This window comes from Convolutriloba macropyga, chromosome 9 (assembly GCF_964194025.1).
Source record: "Convolutriloba macropyga chromosome 9, txConMacr16.3, whole genome shotgun sequence".
NCBI lineage: Eukaryota > Metazoa > Xenacoelomorpha > Acoela > Convolutidae > Convolutriloba > Convolutriloba macropyga.
In genome coordinates this window covers 55,260,174-55,279,301 of record NC_134476.1, presented here as the reverse complement: position 1 = coordinate 55,279,301, position 19,128 = coordinate 55,260,174, and the positions used below count along the sequence as shown (strand labels likewise).

Here is a 19,128-nt window from a genome sequence, read left to right as displayed (position 1 = left end):
ATGAAAATCTGATTTAAAGTTTGATCTGTTAAAAATTCAGTAGTTTAAACTACTGAATTTTTAACAGATCAAACTTTAAATCAGATTTTCATACAAATTAAGTACTACTCTTCATAGGTAGGTACTGTAATTTTGTTTCTTAGGTTTGATAGTTGAACCCGATCTTTTGCCATGAATTCAGCTTGAACGATTATTGTTTTTCACTCTTGAAGTTTATGGTGCAATCGATGCTGTATAAATATCTTCGGGCCTGTACAGATCGTGTTTAAAGAACCTTTTAATCCCAGGAAGTGCACCTCAGGTTTCGTAATAAAGACGTTTGAAAAAAATTTGAGCCAAAAATGCTGGTTATGAAAAGACCCTCGGCTAACATGTGAAAACACTTTTGAAAAGACATATGACCTATGAGAAGCCTTTGGTTGGACAATTGCGCATGAAAAGATCTTGGGTCGAACGTATATAGTGTATGAAAAGACCATCATTAAACATCCGCTTCGTATATCATATAGTCAATGTGTTTGATCTTTTTTCTGGCTCAAATCTGCGAGTAAAATTTGGGCTAGAATAGACTTTCTGCTGGAAATGTTGATCTTCTGCATTGAATGAAAATTGCGGCATGCGTTGTAAGGAATTGCGGCATACACTGTAGGCTCACAAAATAACGGACAAAAATTATAAAGGCTAAATCTGATTTAACTTAAATTCAATTGTAGAATTGAAATTCTCCTTGTCTTTTTTATTTGATACGCAACTACTCAGCCTCTAGATCAAATATAGAAAATCCCGGTGGGAAAAAGTTTTAATTTGAGGATGTAGCAATGCAATCCCTCTTCCCACTATCAGGAAATTGCAATAACAATACGTAAAATGAAATGGAGGTGGCAAGATAACTTCACTTTGTATGAGGGGGACCAAGTTTATAAAAATTAGCTATCGTCAATTACTTACCTTAGCTTGATCAAACCTGACGGGGGTAAGTGCACAACATGTGGCAAGTTTCCTTCTTTGGCATCTTTGGGGCACTTTTTCTATAGATACCATGGGGACTCCTTTAACTTCCAAAAAAGTCTAAATTTTTGAAGTTGAGTGATTGATCAATTCATTAATCGGGCGTCAGACGTCTGATTCTGCGTTTGAATAGCTTGAATAGAAAAGTCATGCATGTCAAACAGAAGGCGATCAGGACAACTGATTATTCAATTGAAGTCATAGCAAGTACTACGTAAGAAAAGTAAATCGGACGGAGTGCTTAGCAGCGTTTTGAACAATTTTTATTGTTCGCGCTCTTTATTACGTTGTGATTCGAGCAGTTGCTAGGAAGGACAAACTCACTAGGTTAACCCAAACCAGCGGATTATTACAATTTACCTTTCGAGCAGCTGAGTTAAATCATAGCCGGAGACAGATCGAGAAGTGCGGACATCGTGAGTAATTCTTGAGAAGAACCTTTCAACTAAAAAAAACCTTTTCATGTTGGGTTGTCGGGTGGTGGTGCTTCTCCATTTACCTGTTCTAAACACAAAATTCCACAGTGGCACTGCTGAGTGGGTTTTCTTTCTTCAGGTAAATCTACATCTCGCTCAAGTGAGGAGAACAGCTGAAGTCTAGTTAACGACGAAAAAGCTCAGCGGACACAATCGATGATTATTGAGAAAGAGAAACAGCTTTTTGCCGAGGCTGTGGTCATGGCTCAAAACCAGTTGGCAGTTAACAACATGGCTGGCAGGACCGAGAAATATCCAGTCATTGCTGTTTCCCGACTGGTTTTCATGGATGGCTTTACTTTTCTACCTCAAGGACAAACATGGCTGACCAATGAGAATTCTAGAAGCACCATACTAACACTTCTACTCGGTTGCATGATGCAGGAGCTCAACGCCATGCCCCGGGAGCAATACCACATCCGAGAGCCAGACCACACAACCCAACACTATTGAGGATGATGAGGCACTTGGAGCCGAGGATGTCACACTTTAGGAATCCCAGAACAGCTAAAACAGAGTACAACAACTCGACCCAATTTGAGCAAGAGGACTTTCGAGAGTTCTCCTGCACAGATAGCTAATGCCACAATGAACGCAGTCACGGGATATAACATGAACCGAGAACAACTCATTGATGGGCTGTTTGATCTTAGGCAACACGATTTGCTCTTCGGGAGGAGATAAACATTTTCACTGATGCAGTTGATAGGGCCCTTAATATTGATACGATCCGTCGACGATCCAGATTGAGGCAACAAAGGTGGTTGGCAACCACAGTGTACCTTCAACTGGCAGACCAGTGTGAGGTGAGACAACATGCTGAAGCTCAAAGTGGCCACTTGGAGATTAACTCGAAGAACACGAAAATGGATGAGATGGAGACGCAGATGAAGAACCAAGCGGATATGGTCGAACTGAGGACAGAAATGTGGAACCATTTTCTTAGCTCCGTTATCCCTGGACAACCAGAACTAGCCGCAGTAGATTAGGGTGGAAAAATTTGACGTGTGTTCAATCCTTACCCAAAAACAGTCGTTATAAACAAAACTTTGCCAACACGGACACAAAGCAGACAAACAGTTCACGACTTGGTGTTCAATGCTTCAAGTGCTCCGAGATAGGACTCTACGCCCAAGAGCGAAACCAAGCAAAACCATTTAAACTAAGAGGGACCGGAAACTTCTTGGTATTCAAGAAACGCTTTAGACCACAGGAAAACGAATGAGATATAACTAACAAATATACAATTTCTGTTGTTTGCACTCTTTATTACGTGGTGAATCGAGCAGTTGCTAGGAAGGAGAAACTTACTTCTGCTATTCGCTGTAATATTTGAGTTTAAAGAGAGATATTAAGGAACGGAATTCGTCGTAAATTAAAACTGGGCCTTCTTGAGAGAAGAATGAAGAAACTAGAATATCGAGAGCCAAGAACAAGAAATTCGTTAGGGTGATATTAAAGAACGATAACATTGCTTGATTGACTCGGTTGAGATTGTGGGATCTTAATTAATATTCAAATGGATTGTTTATATTGAACTTATCTTTCAGTGCGTAAAATGTGTTGGATTCGTTCCTGAAACTGGCAGCCCATACCAGCGTATTATACCAATTTCTTTCGAGCAGTTGAGTTAATTCATAGCCGGAGACAGAGCGAGAGGTGTGGACATCGTGAGTAATTATTGAGGAGAACCTTTCAACTAAGAATAAATTTTTCGTGTTGTGTTGTCGGTTGGTAGTGCTTCTCCGACTATTTACCTTTTCTAAACACGAAATTGTACAGTGGAGCTGCTGTGCGAGTTTTCCTTCTTCAGGTAAATTTACATAACGCTCAAGCGAGGAGAACAGCTGAAGTCTAGTTCACGACAGAAAAGCTCAGCAGGCACAATCGACGATTAATGAGAATGAGAAACAGCTTTTTGCGAGGGCTGTGGTCATGGCTCAAAACCAGTTGGCAGTTAACAACCCGGCTGGCAGGACCGAGAAACACCCAGTCATTGCTGTTTCCCGACTGGTTTTTCTGGATTGATTTACTTTTCTACCTCATGGACAAACATGGCGGACCGATGAGATTTCTCGAAGCACCATACCAACTCTTGTGGTCGGTTGCACGATGCAGGAATTCAAAGACATGTCTCGGCACTACCGCGTCTGAGAGCCAGACCGCCCAGCTCAAACACTATTGAGGATAATGAAGTACTTGCGGCCGAGGATGTTACCCCTCAGGAATCCCAGATCAGCTAAAACAGACTTCAACAACTCGGCGCAAGTTGAGCAAGACGACTTTCGCAAGTTCTCCAGAAGAGATTGCTATTGCCAGAATGAACGCAGACACGAGAGATAACACCAACTGAGGATAATTCATTGATTGGATGTTTGTTCTTAGGTTACAAGAATTGCTCTTCAGGAGGAGCTCAACAATTTCAATGATGAAGTTGATAGGGCCCTTAATATTGATGCAATCAGTCGAGGATTCAGATTGAAGCAACGCAGGTGGTTGGCAACCACGGATACTTTTAACTGGCAGACCAGTGTGAGGTGAGAAAACGTGCTGAAGCTCTAAGTGACCGCTTGGAGATTGACTCGAAGAAGACGGACACGGATGAGATGGAGATGCAGGTGAAGATGCAAGCAGATATGGTCAAAGGGATGTAAGAGATGTAGAACTGGTTTCTTAATTCCGTTATCCCTGAACCTCCAAAAACAGCCGCGGTAGATAGGTTGGAAAAATCCGTCATTTATTCGTTCTTTACCCCGAAAACAGTCGTTATAAGCAAAACTTCGCCAACACGGACAGAAAGCAGACAAGCAGTTCACAACATGGCGTTCAATGCTTCAAGTGCTCTCAGATGGTATCTTACGCCCAAAAACGAATCCAAACAAAAGCATTTAAAATGGGACGGACCAAAAACCTCTTGGAACTCAAGAAGAGCTTTGTACCGCAGGAAAAGGAATGTGATGTAACTAACAAATATAACCCGTCAACCAGCGTAGAAGCAGTCAACAAACTTCATGAACCACCGTTTCCATGACCTTAAATTGAAATAAAAGGAGAACCAGATGGACAAACTGAAAGCATCGCGTTCACAGGGTGGTGAATGGAACTCAAATAGACATTTCAGTGGACACAGGAGCTTCGAATAACATGATAAGATCGTCCACTTCTGAGCAACTTAACAAACCAAGAAAACAGACACAATACTGTTGACTTCTGGAAACAGCTGAGGGACGGTACGCGAATGTTTCAGGGTCAGCCACAATTCATCTCAAAATGAGTTTGCTTCGATGATGATGCGAATATCTCATAATTGATGTTTTCAAAACAGAATTGATTCTTTGACTCAGGGATGTAGAAAAACATAACTGTGTGTACGATTTGTAGACAAAAAGATTGTGGATGACCCCAGTAGAGTCAACTCTAGTTCCCTTGAACAGTGGGAAATAGTGGGTAAACCAAACCCCAATTCAAAAACCAAAACGAACAAAGTTGTTAATCAGATCCTTGAAAAAGCTAGCAAGAAAAAAGACCAAGTTGAGTTTATGATGGCCTCCGGGAGTATCTATGATGATCACGATTAGTGTAATGAATACATAGGATTTGATGCCGACAAAAAATGAAATTCAGTCCGAGCAGAAAATTGTGAGTCCAGAGGTTCCGCCTCTGAGTAGTAAGGATGAATTTATACGGCGAACAGAGTAATCCTATCAAGTTGTCGCTGCATAAAGCCTCCGCAGCTAGGATACTACCCATAATTAAAAAGAAATCCAAAAGCTAAGAAAGACTAGAGCTGGAGGTTCTGCGTAGCTTTAGAAAATTGAACGATGTCACAGCGAAGGATATCTCTCTTACTCCTTTGACATCGCGCAAGTGCTTGAAGCCCTGAGACGCAAGTGTTTGAATCCCTGAGAGGGCGCAAGCGTTTGAAGCCCAGAGAGGTAACACTGTTTTCCCTTCTGTTTACCTGGCAAATAGATTTAGGCAGGTTCCCGTAGCCGCTGATCACAAGTGCAAGATGTTTTTGTTACGCCAGACGAAGGCTTGTACGATTATGTCAGAATGCAATTTACTCAATCAAATTACCTCGCAACTTTTCAACAATTTGTTAACGAGTTCTTTCAGACGAACCATTACAATACGAACCCCACTTTTCTGGACGACGTTCTAAAATATAGCAAGACGGCAGAGAATCACGTAAAGCATCCCGACGAACTGTTCCTAACGTTATGCAATGCAAATTTAAAACTGAAGCCGAAGAGGTGTCACCTTTTCCAGAGGCAAGTAGTGTACGTAGGCCATGTCATTGGTGTCGAATGTTTATCTCCCAACCTCGAAAAGACGTCCGTTCCTTCCTTGCATTTGCCAGTTACTATCAAAGGTTCATTAAGGATTTTACATGCATCTCGAAAATCCTCCACAATCTGATCAAGAAAAACGTAGGGTTTGAATGGAAGTCGGTTCAGCAAGTTTCTTTCGACCAGCTGAGGCTACCGCTAGAGTATTCCCCCGTTCTCCATTACACCAACTACAGGAGCTCTTTATTGCAGACACCGACGCCAGTAATGTGAGAAGAGTGTTGGAGCCCTGTTTTCCAACGAAGTCAATGGTGTGGATCAATTCTTGGTGTATTCATAACGTGCCCTGAGCCGAACGGACATGATGTACTCTACCACTAAAAGAGAGACCCTGGCGGTGATACAAGCTTTGAAGTGGTACCGATCATATCGTCTGGGCGTTCCTTTTGTCTCGAGAACCAACCAAGCAAGATTACGAACGAACGTTTTGACATGACGCAGATGGGATGACAATTAGGATGATTCAAAAGCTTCAAGAAACCAATTTAACTTGCACTGAGCAGGAATTAAGCGCGGTTACGCTCACGGGCCTTCAAGACAAATTTTTGAGGAATTTGACTGGGTTCTGGGAGAAAAAGAAAGGTTAGTGATCAGTTGCCCTGAGCTTGTTTCCCTCGAATTGGCCTTGGCCCAAACACATTAATCCTGTGCGATGGCCAGAGAAGAGACAGAAGGCAGTAGTTTGAACTTGGAGGAAGACATGCTTGTTGGACAAGCAGAAACTTCGACTAGACAAACGCCTGATGTAAAAAAAAATTAGCAGGGGGATGCAGGATTAAGGTATTAGCAGAGTTGTTGTGTGGCTTTCTGAAAGCCCCGGAGAGGACACTGGAAGGTTTGGGTCAAACTAAGTAATTCGGGAAGAAGCAGTACAGATTGTGCACGAAGTGTTGGCATCCAAATTGAACAGATTCACTCTGAGAAGAGGCGTCCTCTAGTGGCAATGGTTTTGCTGGGATGGAAAACCCCCTAAGTTCGCAAACGGGGTTTCCAGTGGTAGGCCGGAAGCAAATTCTGGATCAGTTGCAAAAATTCTCAGTCAGTGGGGGACATTTTGCAAAAGAAGAAACGCCGGGAACGATTTGTTGAAGCCTCTGGTGGTCACTTATGAGACAGGATGTCAAACGTAAGCTGACCTGATGCCTAATATGTGCAACTAGGACTACTGCTGAGTGGAAAAAAATCAGAGGACTGGCACCATTCAATTCTGGACGACGGCTTCATACTATAGTGGCAAATACCATGGGACCTGTTACAATGGCCAATGCCTCGCGAGCCAAACAGATGACAGTAATGACCAATCTGCTCACAAAGCATGTGAGCAGTGTTCCGCTGAGGGGAACAGAAGCAGCTGATGCAGCCAGGGAGGTTGTAGAAGACTGGATTCTTCGTTTTGGTGCAACTGACGTACTCCACACGAACCAGGGAAAAAACTTCGGGAGCGAGCTCATGCTAGGGATTTGCAAACTGTCAAAAATTAACAAAAGTAAAACCTGACAATATATTCTTAAGGCAACGGTTAAGTGGAGAGACAAAAAAAGAGTGCTTGCTCATGTGATCTCGAAGTAGTGTTCGGACAATCCGCAAACATTGGATGACTTGTCACCTTACTTGGGTTTCATCTATAACACGACAATCCCTAGAACAACGTAGGCAAACCCCTATAACCTTGCCTTTTCTATGGACAGGAATGTCATTATCTCATAGACTTGTTTTTATCGAAAATCACCCTATGAAGTGATTCTGAGATTCTGAGATTTGTTACTTGAATTTCTAGAGGCTCACGGATCAGTTACTGAACCCCTAGGTGTAAATCAGGGACGGCAAAAAGATCAGTACAATAAAAATTTTGGTCAGCCATACGAAAAACAGGAGAATGTGTGCTTCTACTCAAAACAGAAGCGGAATTCTCGTAAGATTATCTTCCAGGTGAGGGTCCATTTGTGGTCTTGGAACAAATATCAGAAGTTAACGAAGGTAGCAAAACCGGGGCAACTCTGAAGTTGGCGAATACTACACTACAACTTGCTCTAACCTTACTTGTAAGAAGGCGACGCTTGGTACCCGAAAAAAAGAAGTAGACTACGGTTTTCAGATCCAAAGTTTTTTAGAGGACCCAGGCATAGGCCGATACAAGTGGGAAGACAGGGAGCCCAAAATACGTCCACTGCAGCATAATATTAGGTCCACTAAAAACTTAACAAACGTTTTAACACTTTTCGGCCATTACTAACGACACTTAGAGTGAATCAATTATAAATTAAAATAGATGGAAGTGACTCCCTGATTTTCTGTGTGGTAGGCATTCTTCACCTATTTAATTTAGTCTTAACAAGGGTTGTACTTGCTCACTTTACCGCAGTGTATATAGACCATAGGATTGAAGCGCTCTCCCAAGTCATCTCTCAAAACAACGCGGCAACTGAAGATGAGATATTTCAATGGAGTAGTATGGGTCTTTAAAGGACAGTTTAACCCCTGCAACCATTGGACAGACAAGAAAACCGTGTTGCGCTTCATTGTAAATATCTTATATTTAGTCTTAACTGTATAATAAAGATCCCTATGGTCTCTCCTTTGGATCGCAAAGTTACATCGACCGTCAAGTTGATCGTCGAATAACAGGAAAAAGGAAAGCTAAAAATACTTCTATTATATAGAAAAAGGAGTGATAGAAAGTAATACAAAAACAATACAGAAGTAGACTAGGAAGTTAGGCTCTGAGTGTAGAAAGGGTTTGGATAATATTTTACTGCCTTCTTCGATAATGGAGTACTATTCGTGGTATTAGATCTCCTAATGATCGTTGGACATCTCACGAACTATCTAATTGACCAGAATAAACTAGGCAGTCAATCAGAATAAAAAACTCCTGGGCCTCAGCTGCGCTGAACGGTAAGCAGTCATCCAAGTTTTGAGCGATAATAAGATTAAAATCAAAAACATTTGATAGGCTTTCCTGGAGCTGGACGTTAGAAAATTCTTTCCCAACAAAAAACTCTGAAAAGCGGTAATTGACGTTAGTGATTTCTGATTAGTTTCTGTGGTAAAACAAATGAACTGTTTAAAGTTGAAATACTGCATCAGTAAGCGAATTCTAAAATAGAATTTGAAAGAGGCACGTGTTGTTTGTTCCTTAAAATAATTATTGTGCAACCTCATTAAACACTAATAAAAAGAACCGAGAGAGGCAAAGCGTGGAGCGCGTAAGGTACGAACAAAAAGAAAAAAATCATTTTAGTTTTTTCATGCTACCGTGAGATACAGTTGATCTTACTTGCTAAAGTTAACTTAAGTAAGTAGACCTCTCATAGATATTTATATTGGACCTGATTAACTACCCCATATTCCCTCATGACATCCAGACAAGTTTTTGGATGATGAACAATGGTGTGGACCTCAGTCATGCTGGGTTCTATGCTGCGGCTCAAAATAATTCGAGTGCTTACCCAAGCAATAGAGCTGCGAGTAGACAGAGAATATGTGCTTCTGGAGTGTGGAAGTGCCCATTGCATGAGCTGAGGGTCTTTCTATTGAAGGATTAGTCGACCGTCTCCGGGGTTTTAGCGCAGGAAGACGACTCAGAATGTTCCTTCCAGCCGCTTGTGGTTGAGTAAAGTGTCAGTTCACTAAGGCTCAGTAGCTACTGTTTCTATTATGAAGCCATGGTCAAATTCAGAGCGAGGTGAAATTTGGGAAGTTAAGACCGTTTCCAGCGAGGATGACGTTTTCGTTAATTAAAACTCTATTTTTGATGGGAATAGGACTGATTTGATCCCGAAATTCTAGTAACTCATTTTAGAACGCGATAAACATGAGACACCCGGGAAAAAAGTGTTAGCATGAACATCACGGTGAGATGGCTTAAACTTACTGGCAATTATTCGGGAGAACAATACTGTAGAAGGGGCGAGTGTAGAATTGCAGTTCTCTGTTTTTTATTTGATATGCAACTGCCTATCCTCTAGATCAAACATGCCAAATCCCGCTGCAAGCAACAAGTTCAGGGATAGCAATCCGGCTTTTCAGCATCAGGGATATGCGATTTCAATACGTGAAAGGAGATGGAGGGGGCAAGATAACTTCACTTTGTATGAGGGGGACCAAGTTTAGAAAAATTAGTTATTATCAGGTATATACCTTACCCTGATCAAACTTGGCAGAGAGCAAGTACAAACTTTGTTAAAACTCTTTGTTGACAGTTTTGTGGATTGTTTGTAGATACATTGAGGGGACTTTAAATATCCAAAAAAGGCAAAATCAATTGATTATTTGGTAGCTTCAGAATTCTGATACTGCCTTTGCTCAGTTTGAATTGCTTGAATACAAATCAGCATTATATAAAAAATTGGTTTGGGTCAGTTGATTGTTCATGAGAAGTCAAAACAATTTTTACGAAAGAAAGGTACATTGGCCGTAGTGCTTAGCAGTGTTTTGAACAGATTCGTTCTTCGCGCTCTTCATTACAATGTGGTTCAAGTAGTTTCTAAGAAAGATTAACTCACTGCTGCTAGTCATGGTAATATTGGAGTATAAAATAGAGTATATTTACTACGATTTCGTAGAGCAGTTAAAACTTATGTAAAAAGAGAGAAAACGGATTCCGTCGTAGAGCTGGTCCTTCTTGAGAAAAGAAGGATAGAAGATAGAATAGCGAGAGCCAAATACTAGGCTGGTATTCAGGAAAGATTACTTTCCTTGATTGATTCGATTGAGATTCTGGGAATTTGAACTTATCTTTCAGTGCTTCAAATTTGTTTAATTCATTCCAGAATTTGTTAACCCATACCAGTGGATTATACTATTTCACATTTTGAGCAGCTGAGTTATTTCCTAGCCGGAGATAGAGCAAGAACTTGTGACAGCGTGAGTAACTTTTGAAGAGAACCTTTCCCCAAAAATAAACCTTTCATATTAAGATTTCGGATTGTAGTGTTTCTACGACTACTAAACTGTTCTAAATACAAAATACTACATCATTTCTTCTTTTGGATTGGAGCAGTTAAAAATTATTTGATTGTGTGAATGCAAACAAACAATGATTATTAGGTAATTATTTAAAAAAATGGAGATTTATTACACGAGTTTTTTCTGAAAAAAAATGATTTTGTTTTATGAGCATTTTTCAGGGAAACTAACTTTGAATAAGCGAGGGGATTTCAGTGATAATTTTCTCTATCATTTTGATACTAGCTTCTGGAAGTAGAAAAATTGTGTCCAGTTCTCCATAGGAAGTTTACGAGTCTTTTAGGATAATCCACCAATAGTTTTTTTCACAGACAACAAACGAAAATGATTCACAGCTTTGTGAGGCATATTGGAACACTCTGTGCTACTCACAGACTCGCGCAAGCAGTCTTGTTTCTTTGTCAAAGTACAGATTTTGTAAAGGTCAAACTAACAGTAATTTGTGTATGTGCAAATACTGTCCAAGAGTAACGAAAATCCATTATTTTTGACGTTGCAAGATGGACGTTGCAGAATTGGCGTAATTTTTTAAATAAAAGATTGTCCTGAAGCTCTTTCAAGCGCTATTTATAGAAATTTTGATGCGCTGTAGACCATCATCGATCAAAAACGCAATCATTTTTCCTCCACACATTTAAAAAGAAACTTTGAATGGTCAGGGTAGAGTACGAAACATCCTGTATGAAATATTTGTTCCGAACCCACATTTGTGGTTAGGAACTGTATACTCAATGGCTTTTTTTTCAGACAGTTTTGGGCAATCGATATATTCATCGTAGAGAAATGTGAGTTTTTTCATTCAAAAACTTGTCCAGCGTAGACCTCGAAAAAAGGTTTTTTGATTTTCCGTTTTTTTAGGAGTTAATGGGATTGAAGTTTTGTTTGAACACAGGGTATTTGGCATAATTTTGTTCACTTTTAGTGTAATTTTTCTTCATTTTAAGATTTTTGCTAAAAAATTGTAATTCAAAGTTACAATTGACGCCATATTATGAATCATTTTTGTTCCTATGAGGCGAAAGGCGATAAAAAGAATAGTTCTGGTCTCTTGGGGAAGTTTACCATCAAAAAAAATTGAACTCTAATTAAGAGCTCTTTTTTAGAAATTTTTCATCTTTTTAAGTCACCTAGAGACTAATCACTTTTCACATTGAGGTTCCCTTGATGACCAGCCTCATTTACAGTCCAATGGTGCCCACTGAACAAAAAAAATTTTTTAAAGGAATCGCTAACTTTGTTTTGATTTGAGTCTGGGTTTTCTTAATTTTAATTGAAGTCTTGGTTTTCTTTTTGAAGTGTACTAAATTTTTGAAGTCCATTGGCTTAAACTCGTAGACTAAAAGTGCAATGGGTTTCGCAATGAGCATTAAGTGAAAATTTTCAGCGCTTTGAGTTCAGGACAGCTAAAGACTGCTAAGATTTCGAAAATATTTTTTTTTGTTAATAATCACTCATAAACTTTATTTCGTGAACTGTTAGTCAATCTCAGTAACGGCAGCATCCCTTTTCTTTCTATTCAACCAAAATGTATCTATTTAGCGGTTTTATCTTCTAACTATTTTCTTCAAAATTTCGAAGCACGAGTTTTCAATTTTTTTTTAAATTTCTGGATATATTTTTCGTAATTTTGGCGCCTTTTGAAATCTTACCACATTATCCTAAAATTGTTGGTTACCATTGATTTGTAGGAGACGTCCAATAGATCAAACATAAAATTTGAGAAAAATGTTATGGTTTTAATGGCATCGACACTTTCTTCTCGCACTTTTCTACTGAGTTTTTTGATTTTGCCTGTGATGTTCTTTTTTTACATAGTCAATGACTTGTTGTAATGTCTTATTGATGACCTATGAATGAAAAATGTCCTGGTTGTCCCATTAGGGCTTAATAATGCGTTTTTATTGGCTTCTGTTGAAACCTATTGAATTTAATGGCGTTGATACTACGATTTTTCTAAAAAAATGTCGTAGTTTTATTGTATTTGTTCATATTTTTTTATTTATTGAAGCCATATTTTTGAAAAACCGAAGAAAATTGATGCTTTTTAAAAATTAATGGACGACAAAACCTTTTTACGAAGGTTTACTTTCTAAGGGCTTCGATACTTTTCTCGCTCAATTTCATTTTTTTAAATTTGTTGTTGTTGTTGCTTTTTTTCATTCTTCAGGTAGCCGCGAAAAGCTGAGCGGTCTCATAAGCTTGTCATTCAGCATTGAACAGATGATTTCACCCAAAGCAGCGGGTTCATAGCAAATAGTCTTACAAATTTATAGCGAATAGTCTTTCAATGATTTTTCAAACTTTTTATTTTTTTGCTCTTTTCGTCAACTATTTTTAGCTGAATTATTATCAATAAAAGTTGAAATAAAACACCTGATTTTCAGATAATAGCTAATGATATTAATTGCTTCAGTAATTTGTGTTTTCGCAAATTGTTTGTAATTTTTTGAGTTATTCTGCATCCTTAGTCCGTTCATATGTCTTAGTCTAAGCAATGACAGGTCTAATTGGTTTCAAAATGAAAATTTATCAATAATTATATCGTTATAAGCTAACGATTTTCAGGACTTTTGAAATTATTTGGTTCAAGAAATGTTGATTGATTTTTGAATTTTGCCTCATTTTTTCTTCTCTGTGTCGGCTTGTTACCTGGTCCCATTAAGGAAAAATTTTATCTGTTGTGGGGTTAAGAAAAAGTAAATTTATTTAGTTAAGGTTTCATCTGATTGCATTTGACGTCGTTACTAGGTGCTTTTAAATTTAGATATTGAGTTTTTGCCTGAAATTTTTCTTTTTGCTTGTTTTCTTGTTTATTTTTTTTGTAGTCTTTATAATTGCGCGGATATTGTGATCGCTGTAATGAGGCATGTCATTATGTAATTCAATTAGTAGTTATGTTTTGTAACTTTTTGTAAACTCATACATCTATTTTTGTTATCTCTTCATTTGGTTGACAATCAAGTAAAAATTTGCTCGGGTCGTAACATCATGTCGAACGCAAATTAACGAGCCTCCTCGCTCGATTCTATAATTTTATCCAAAGACAACTCAACCTGAATTGGTCCTGTTTCGTTTTAGAACATTGCTCAATCTGGTGCCAAGAGCGCCCAATCTACAGCGGACAACAACCAAGAGAGAGTTGATGTAAGTAAAAGTCCGTTTCAGAAAAATGTTATAACGTTAAGTTGGAACTATGGAAAACCCGATTCCCGGCCCATTCATTGCCATCTAAAATTTCCATTGAACTACAAATCAATGCGACATACAAAATTTGATGCGAAATCCTGCAAAACAGTTGAAAGATTACTGCATAGGCCTTAACTTCTTTGATCTCAGTTGAATATTGGGGAATAAAGAAATGGGGAATAAAGAATTTCACTCTTTAATTAATTTCACTCTTTGAAAAAAGAAAACAAAAATTAAAAAGTTAGATTTTGAGCTAAATAAATAGTTTGACCTAATATGAGGACTTAATGGGTCGGACATTAGCTTGACCCGACAACCAAAAATCAATTAAACAAAATTATGTAAGGGGTATGTAAAAGTTAGCTTTACGGGTTCAATGCGCTTTTTTTACTGCTTAGACAATATTAGTGGTTCACTTTTGATTGTTTTGCCTAATAACTGCTGCTCTAATGCGAATCAAGCACAAAAGGAGTTTACAAAACTGTCGCTATGAATGTTTAGAAAATTGAAAATTTGAATGAACATCACAAACAGACCAAAAGTACTGCAAAGAAAATTGCTAAATTATGAAACAATAAAATGGCAAATTGACTAATAAAGACGTTCACGTGACAATTAGAACTGAACTCAAAGAGTAGAACATTTAGCAAAAAACGAAACAGAAGAAGCTATTCAAGACTAGTTTTCATCATTAAGTCTCATCGTTCAAATCTCATGCTTCAAAACTTACAAAAAAAATAATTCGAAACAGTTCAGGAGAAAAATTTGGACCTTTTAAAAAATGATTTTTTTAATATGAAACCCGGTTTTTATTGATTGATTTTCTGTGCACTGCAACTAAGGAACAGAGCAACATAGTTGCTTAGTCGAGGGCAAAATTTTATTTCGTAGGACCTTGCAAGATTCTTACAAATAATGTTTATCTAACAAGATATTGCAAGAAAAAATTTATCTCGCAAGGCTCTTGCAAATAGACACACCACGTTAAAAAAGCTGAGTTCAAAAAATTCTAGACAAAAAAAACCGAATTCATATACAGTTACAGAGTTGACATTTATGTCAAGTGAGTGATCTCATTTTTGAAGAAAAAACTAATTAATTTTGCTGCTAAAGGAACCCTTTTCTTCACCAAAGAAACTTGAAGCACAATAACTGGAAAATCAAGAAAACAGAAAACAAAGCAATGAAAAAATCAAGGAAAACTTTCAAAAATGAAAATCGAATGGCCTTTTTCTGATGCGTTAGATTAACAAATTTCTAATGCTCTGGTTCTTTCTTTGGCTTCCTTTTGTCGATGCCAAAATATTTTTACTTTCATATAGGTGCTGGAGGCAGAAAAACAATTTTGAAAGAAAAGGCTACCTAATAATGTTCTTGAAGATTTTTTTTGTCGTAAGATTCTTGAAGGAAGTTAATCTTCTAAGGCTCTATTAAGAGAAAATTTTTCTTGTAACATTCTTGCAAGAAAAAGTTTATCTTGTAAGATGTTTCAAGATTTTTTATCTTTATCAAACCCGAAAGACAATTATAAAAAGAAAAAATGAGAGTTGCAAAAACAAGAATTGGCTTGCATAGTTTTTGAGGCATTATCTATATGAGACAAATAACCAGTAGCTAACTACAAAATAACACACAGAGTTTAATCAAAAATTTTTTGGACTTGGATGCCACCTAAAATTCAGACAAGTGCTCAGGATTTTACATATGAAAAATTTGAGAATGTGAGAAAGTGTGCTTGACTTCTTCGAGTGTGTCTAATTCAAAACCAACATTGCGTGGTTAGTAACATTGAAAAATTAATTTTGCAATTAAAAACCGTAATGCAAAAACTTGAACAATTTTTAAAATCTTCCTAAAAATTCAAAACTTCGAAGTGAAAAATTTCACAAGCAAAAACTTTTAAATTTCGTAGGTTCTGGATTTTATTGTGCACTAATCTGCTCGTTTATGGCCAAAACCTGGGAAACAAACAACGTTCAAATTTTCCATAAGTGGTTTACATCACACAGATAGCAAATAACGAGCAATACAAAGAGCAAAACTAGATCAATACAAAACAAATCTTAAATATTTGGACAAAATCATGTCAGAATGAATTGTAGAAAAAAAGTCAAAACTCGACATAGACTTGAATCAAACTCCAGTCAGGGCTATTAAATTTCCTCAGCCGCTGCTTTGAGCCAGAAACAAAACTTTTCCTGGTCTCTTGATCCACAGTTAACTTTTTCAGCATAACAGTTTATCTCACTGAAGTGTTAATTTAAAAAAAAATTGAAACGATATTCCCAACCATTCCGAATTCCTGATAAAAATAAAATAAATACGAAACAGATTAGAACGGATTTTAATATTTATCGATGTTTTCATGCGAAGTTCCTTCACTATAGAAAAGGGTCTTTTGAAACACATGTAACACTATTTAATATACTTTAACCAATTACGGTCGATAAATTCGTGTGCAAAACGTTTGAAATCAGAAATAATACAATGATCACTTATGTAATTAGCAGGTGTCAATCTCAAGTGAGAGAACGGTTATAAGAACGGTCATTTAGGCCCAGTACTGATGTTTTGTGGGACAAAGTATGACAATATTTGAAACTGAGGCATTCAGTTATATTGATATTTTGAAATAACAACGTAATCCTTGTTATTCATTCAAATTTATTGTCATTGTTAAAACAGTCCCCCAGTTGCTAGTTACACCACACGTATCAGTTTTCGGGTTTTTGTTTAATGATTGATAGATTATTATCAAGAGCTGGAGAATTGGTCGAAGTGAAATTTTGTTTCATATGGTGGAACTTTAGTTTGTTAGAAATAGTTTGTTAGAATCTTTAAACGTGGCAGCCCACATTATTGCCTTTATTATATCAATCAATCAGCTTCAAATCGTTGTAAATGTTGTCAAAATTTGATGATGCGGCTCACCAATAAATTTGCCTAAATCTCAATGCGTTTTCGGATTTCTGACAGAATTTTTGCAGTTCATTGACCAATCTGCAATATTCAATTCACTAAAACAGGTGGGAAAGAATTGCGACAAAAGACGGAAGTTTTTACCAAAAGTGCAGAGTGACTACCTAAAAACGAAATACTTGGGCATCAATTAAATGCTGAGATTAGCTCCAGTTACCGAAAGATTAACACAACATCGAACTATTTTATTTGGTACGCACATGAAAATTAAAAAATGGAGTCATCGAGTAAATTAAAAGAGTCATTGATTTGAATTGGATCGTGAAATAATCGGGAAATTATCTTGCAATTGATTTAATGGGTCAATTGAGAGGATTATCATGTGGTCTTGAGGAAAAACTTCATAAAATTCACCAAATAAAAAAAATCATTCCACGGTCAGAGTTTGCTCTCCAATTACTATATTTCTTTAGATGAAATTAATTTGTTCCGGGGATTTTTTGGTGAATTTTCTCTACGAGGAAATTGATAGTTTTCTGATTGTTGACGATGATTAGCGGCAATACTGGCAAATTATCTGATCGCTCGGGGAAGGCCATCGAATTGATCTTATTCTTTTGTTCGGTAGTCGTGCGAAGAAATATTTGAGTGATGCTTGTTGTGCAAATTTGACAGACTGTTCTGTTATGGCTAGGGTCCAGGGGAAAATATTTCTTTGGGACATTTTGGCTCTGGCAATTTTTTGTGTCTCGGTGTCTCTTGTACTTGACGTAGCTTCATTTATGGGAAAGAAAGCTATTCTTACTAGTTTTTATTGCGAAAAAAATTGCGCTTATAACAGTAATATTTTAGTACTATATAAGAAGTGCAGCTGTCGGTTTGACTTAAGGAATCTGACGCAATGCTTTTATATTTTTTTGTTTTTCTGAGATAACGTTTCCCAGAACAATAATAGTTAGGATTTTTTTTAATTCTTATGTTATAGTTTATTCTCACTCGATGTCATAATTTTTCGGATTTTCGATTCAATCTTCTAACTTGGCATAATGACTCCCGTCATATAGAAACTTTTCCTTTTCTATAGAGCTAATGGCGTCCCGGGTCATCGATCATACAACTTTCTTGGATTTCGTACTAGGTCATATATGATTCTTAGTAACCGTACTAGGTCATAAATGATTTGTATGATTTCTTGGTAGTCATACAAAGATCATACAAAAAATAAAACCTACTCTCAAAAGGCTGCAATCGCTATGCTCATGGTTACTGATACGAAAAAAATAACAATCAAAGATGCATATGTTTTTTTTGTTTCATGAATGGTCCAAATATGATTTCTTGGATATCATGCTAGGGACATATATGAAAACTTGGACGCTCAAATGACAATGTCCTGGTCCTCTTTTGACAATAGGGGGGCTCTGACTTATTGTCGTCTTTAGATTACTTGGGTTCAAAACTTGGGCTTGTTAAGATTACCTTTATTTCATGGCTTTAGCACGACACGTGCTCTTTGTTCAATCGTATATTTTTTGGCTTATCAAAACAATTTCACAGGAATCAAAGTTTTTGCGGCAAAATATGGTATGTCAGAATCAAAAAGAATTATCGACGTCGATAACATTCTCGGGGCCTACGTTACCTAACCTCCTAACCTTTTGGGGTTGGTTTCGGAAAAATATGTGCAAGCCTAACCGCTGGTCGAGTTAAAAATCCTAAAGCAGTTTTTATTTCACAAGATCTAGCAGTTTTGTCGGGGCCGGTGAACGTCCTTGTCATGCGTCCCAATGGCCATATCCCCCTTGGAGTCCATTCTTCAAGGACCCATACAATATCATTGACTTCCAACTTGGCCTCGGGTTTGGCCCACTTCTTTCTGGCGTTCAGAGTCGGAACGTACTCTCTCAAAAGTCTTTTCCAGATTGCTTCTAGTCTTTGCCGCGCTTGTATCCACGTTTTCGTCTGGACGGTGGGATTCTCTTTGAAGACACATGCTGGTACATTGGAAAAGGTTCTACCGATCAGAAACTGATTAGGTGTGAGTGGATCCTCGTCTTCGACATCACTTCTCACATGTGTCAACGGTCTTGCATTAACTAGACTTTCGGTCTCGGTGACGATGGTTGAGAAGGTGTCCCAGGTCAACTTTGCCGATCCTAAATTCAAAAGAAGAGCTCGTTTTACAATCTGTACGAACCTCTCCCACACCTCACCGAAGT

The 19,128-nt window shown here is 37.8% G+C and overlaps 1 protein-coding gene across 1 annotated transcript in view; it reads left to right on the top strand.

Moving 5' to 3' along the window:
• LOC142345477 (uncharacterized) overlaps window positions 1-19,128 on the top strand; it is a 120,226-nt gene that overhangs the window by 75,337 nt on the left and 25,761 nt on the right. The window contains exon 6 of the mRNA XM_075397540.1: window positions 13,883-13,948. Coding sequence (XP_075253655.1) covers window positions 13,883-13,948 — 66 coding nt within the window. The remainder of the gene's footprint in view (window positions 1-13,882; window positions 13,949-19,128) is intronic.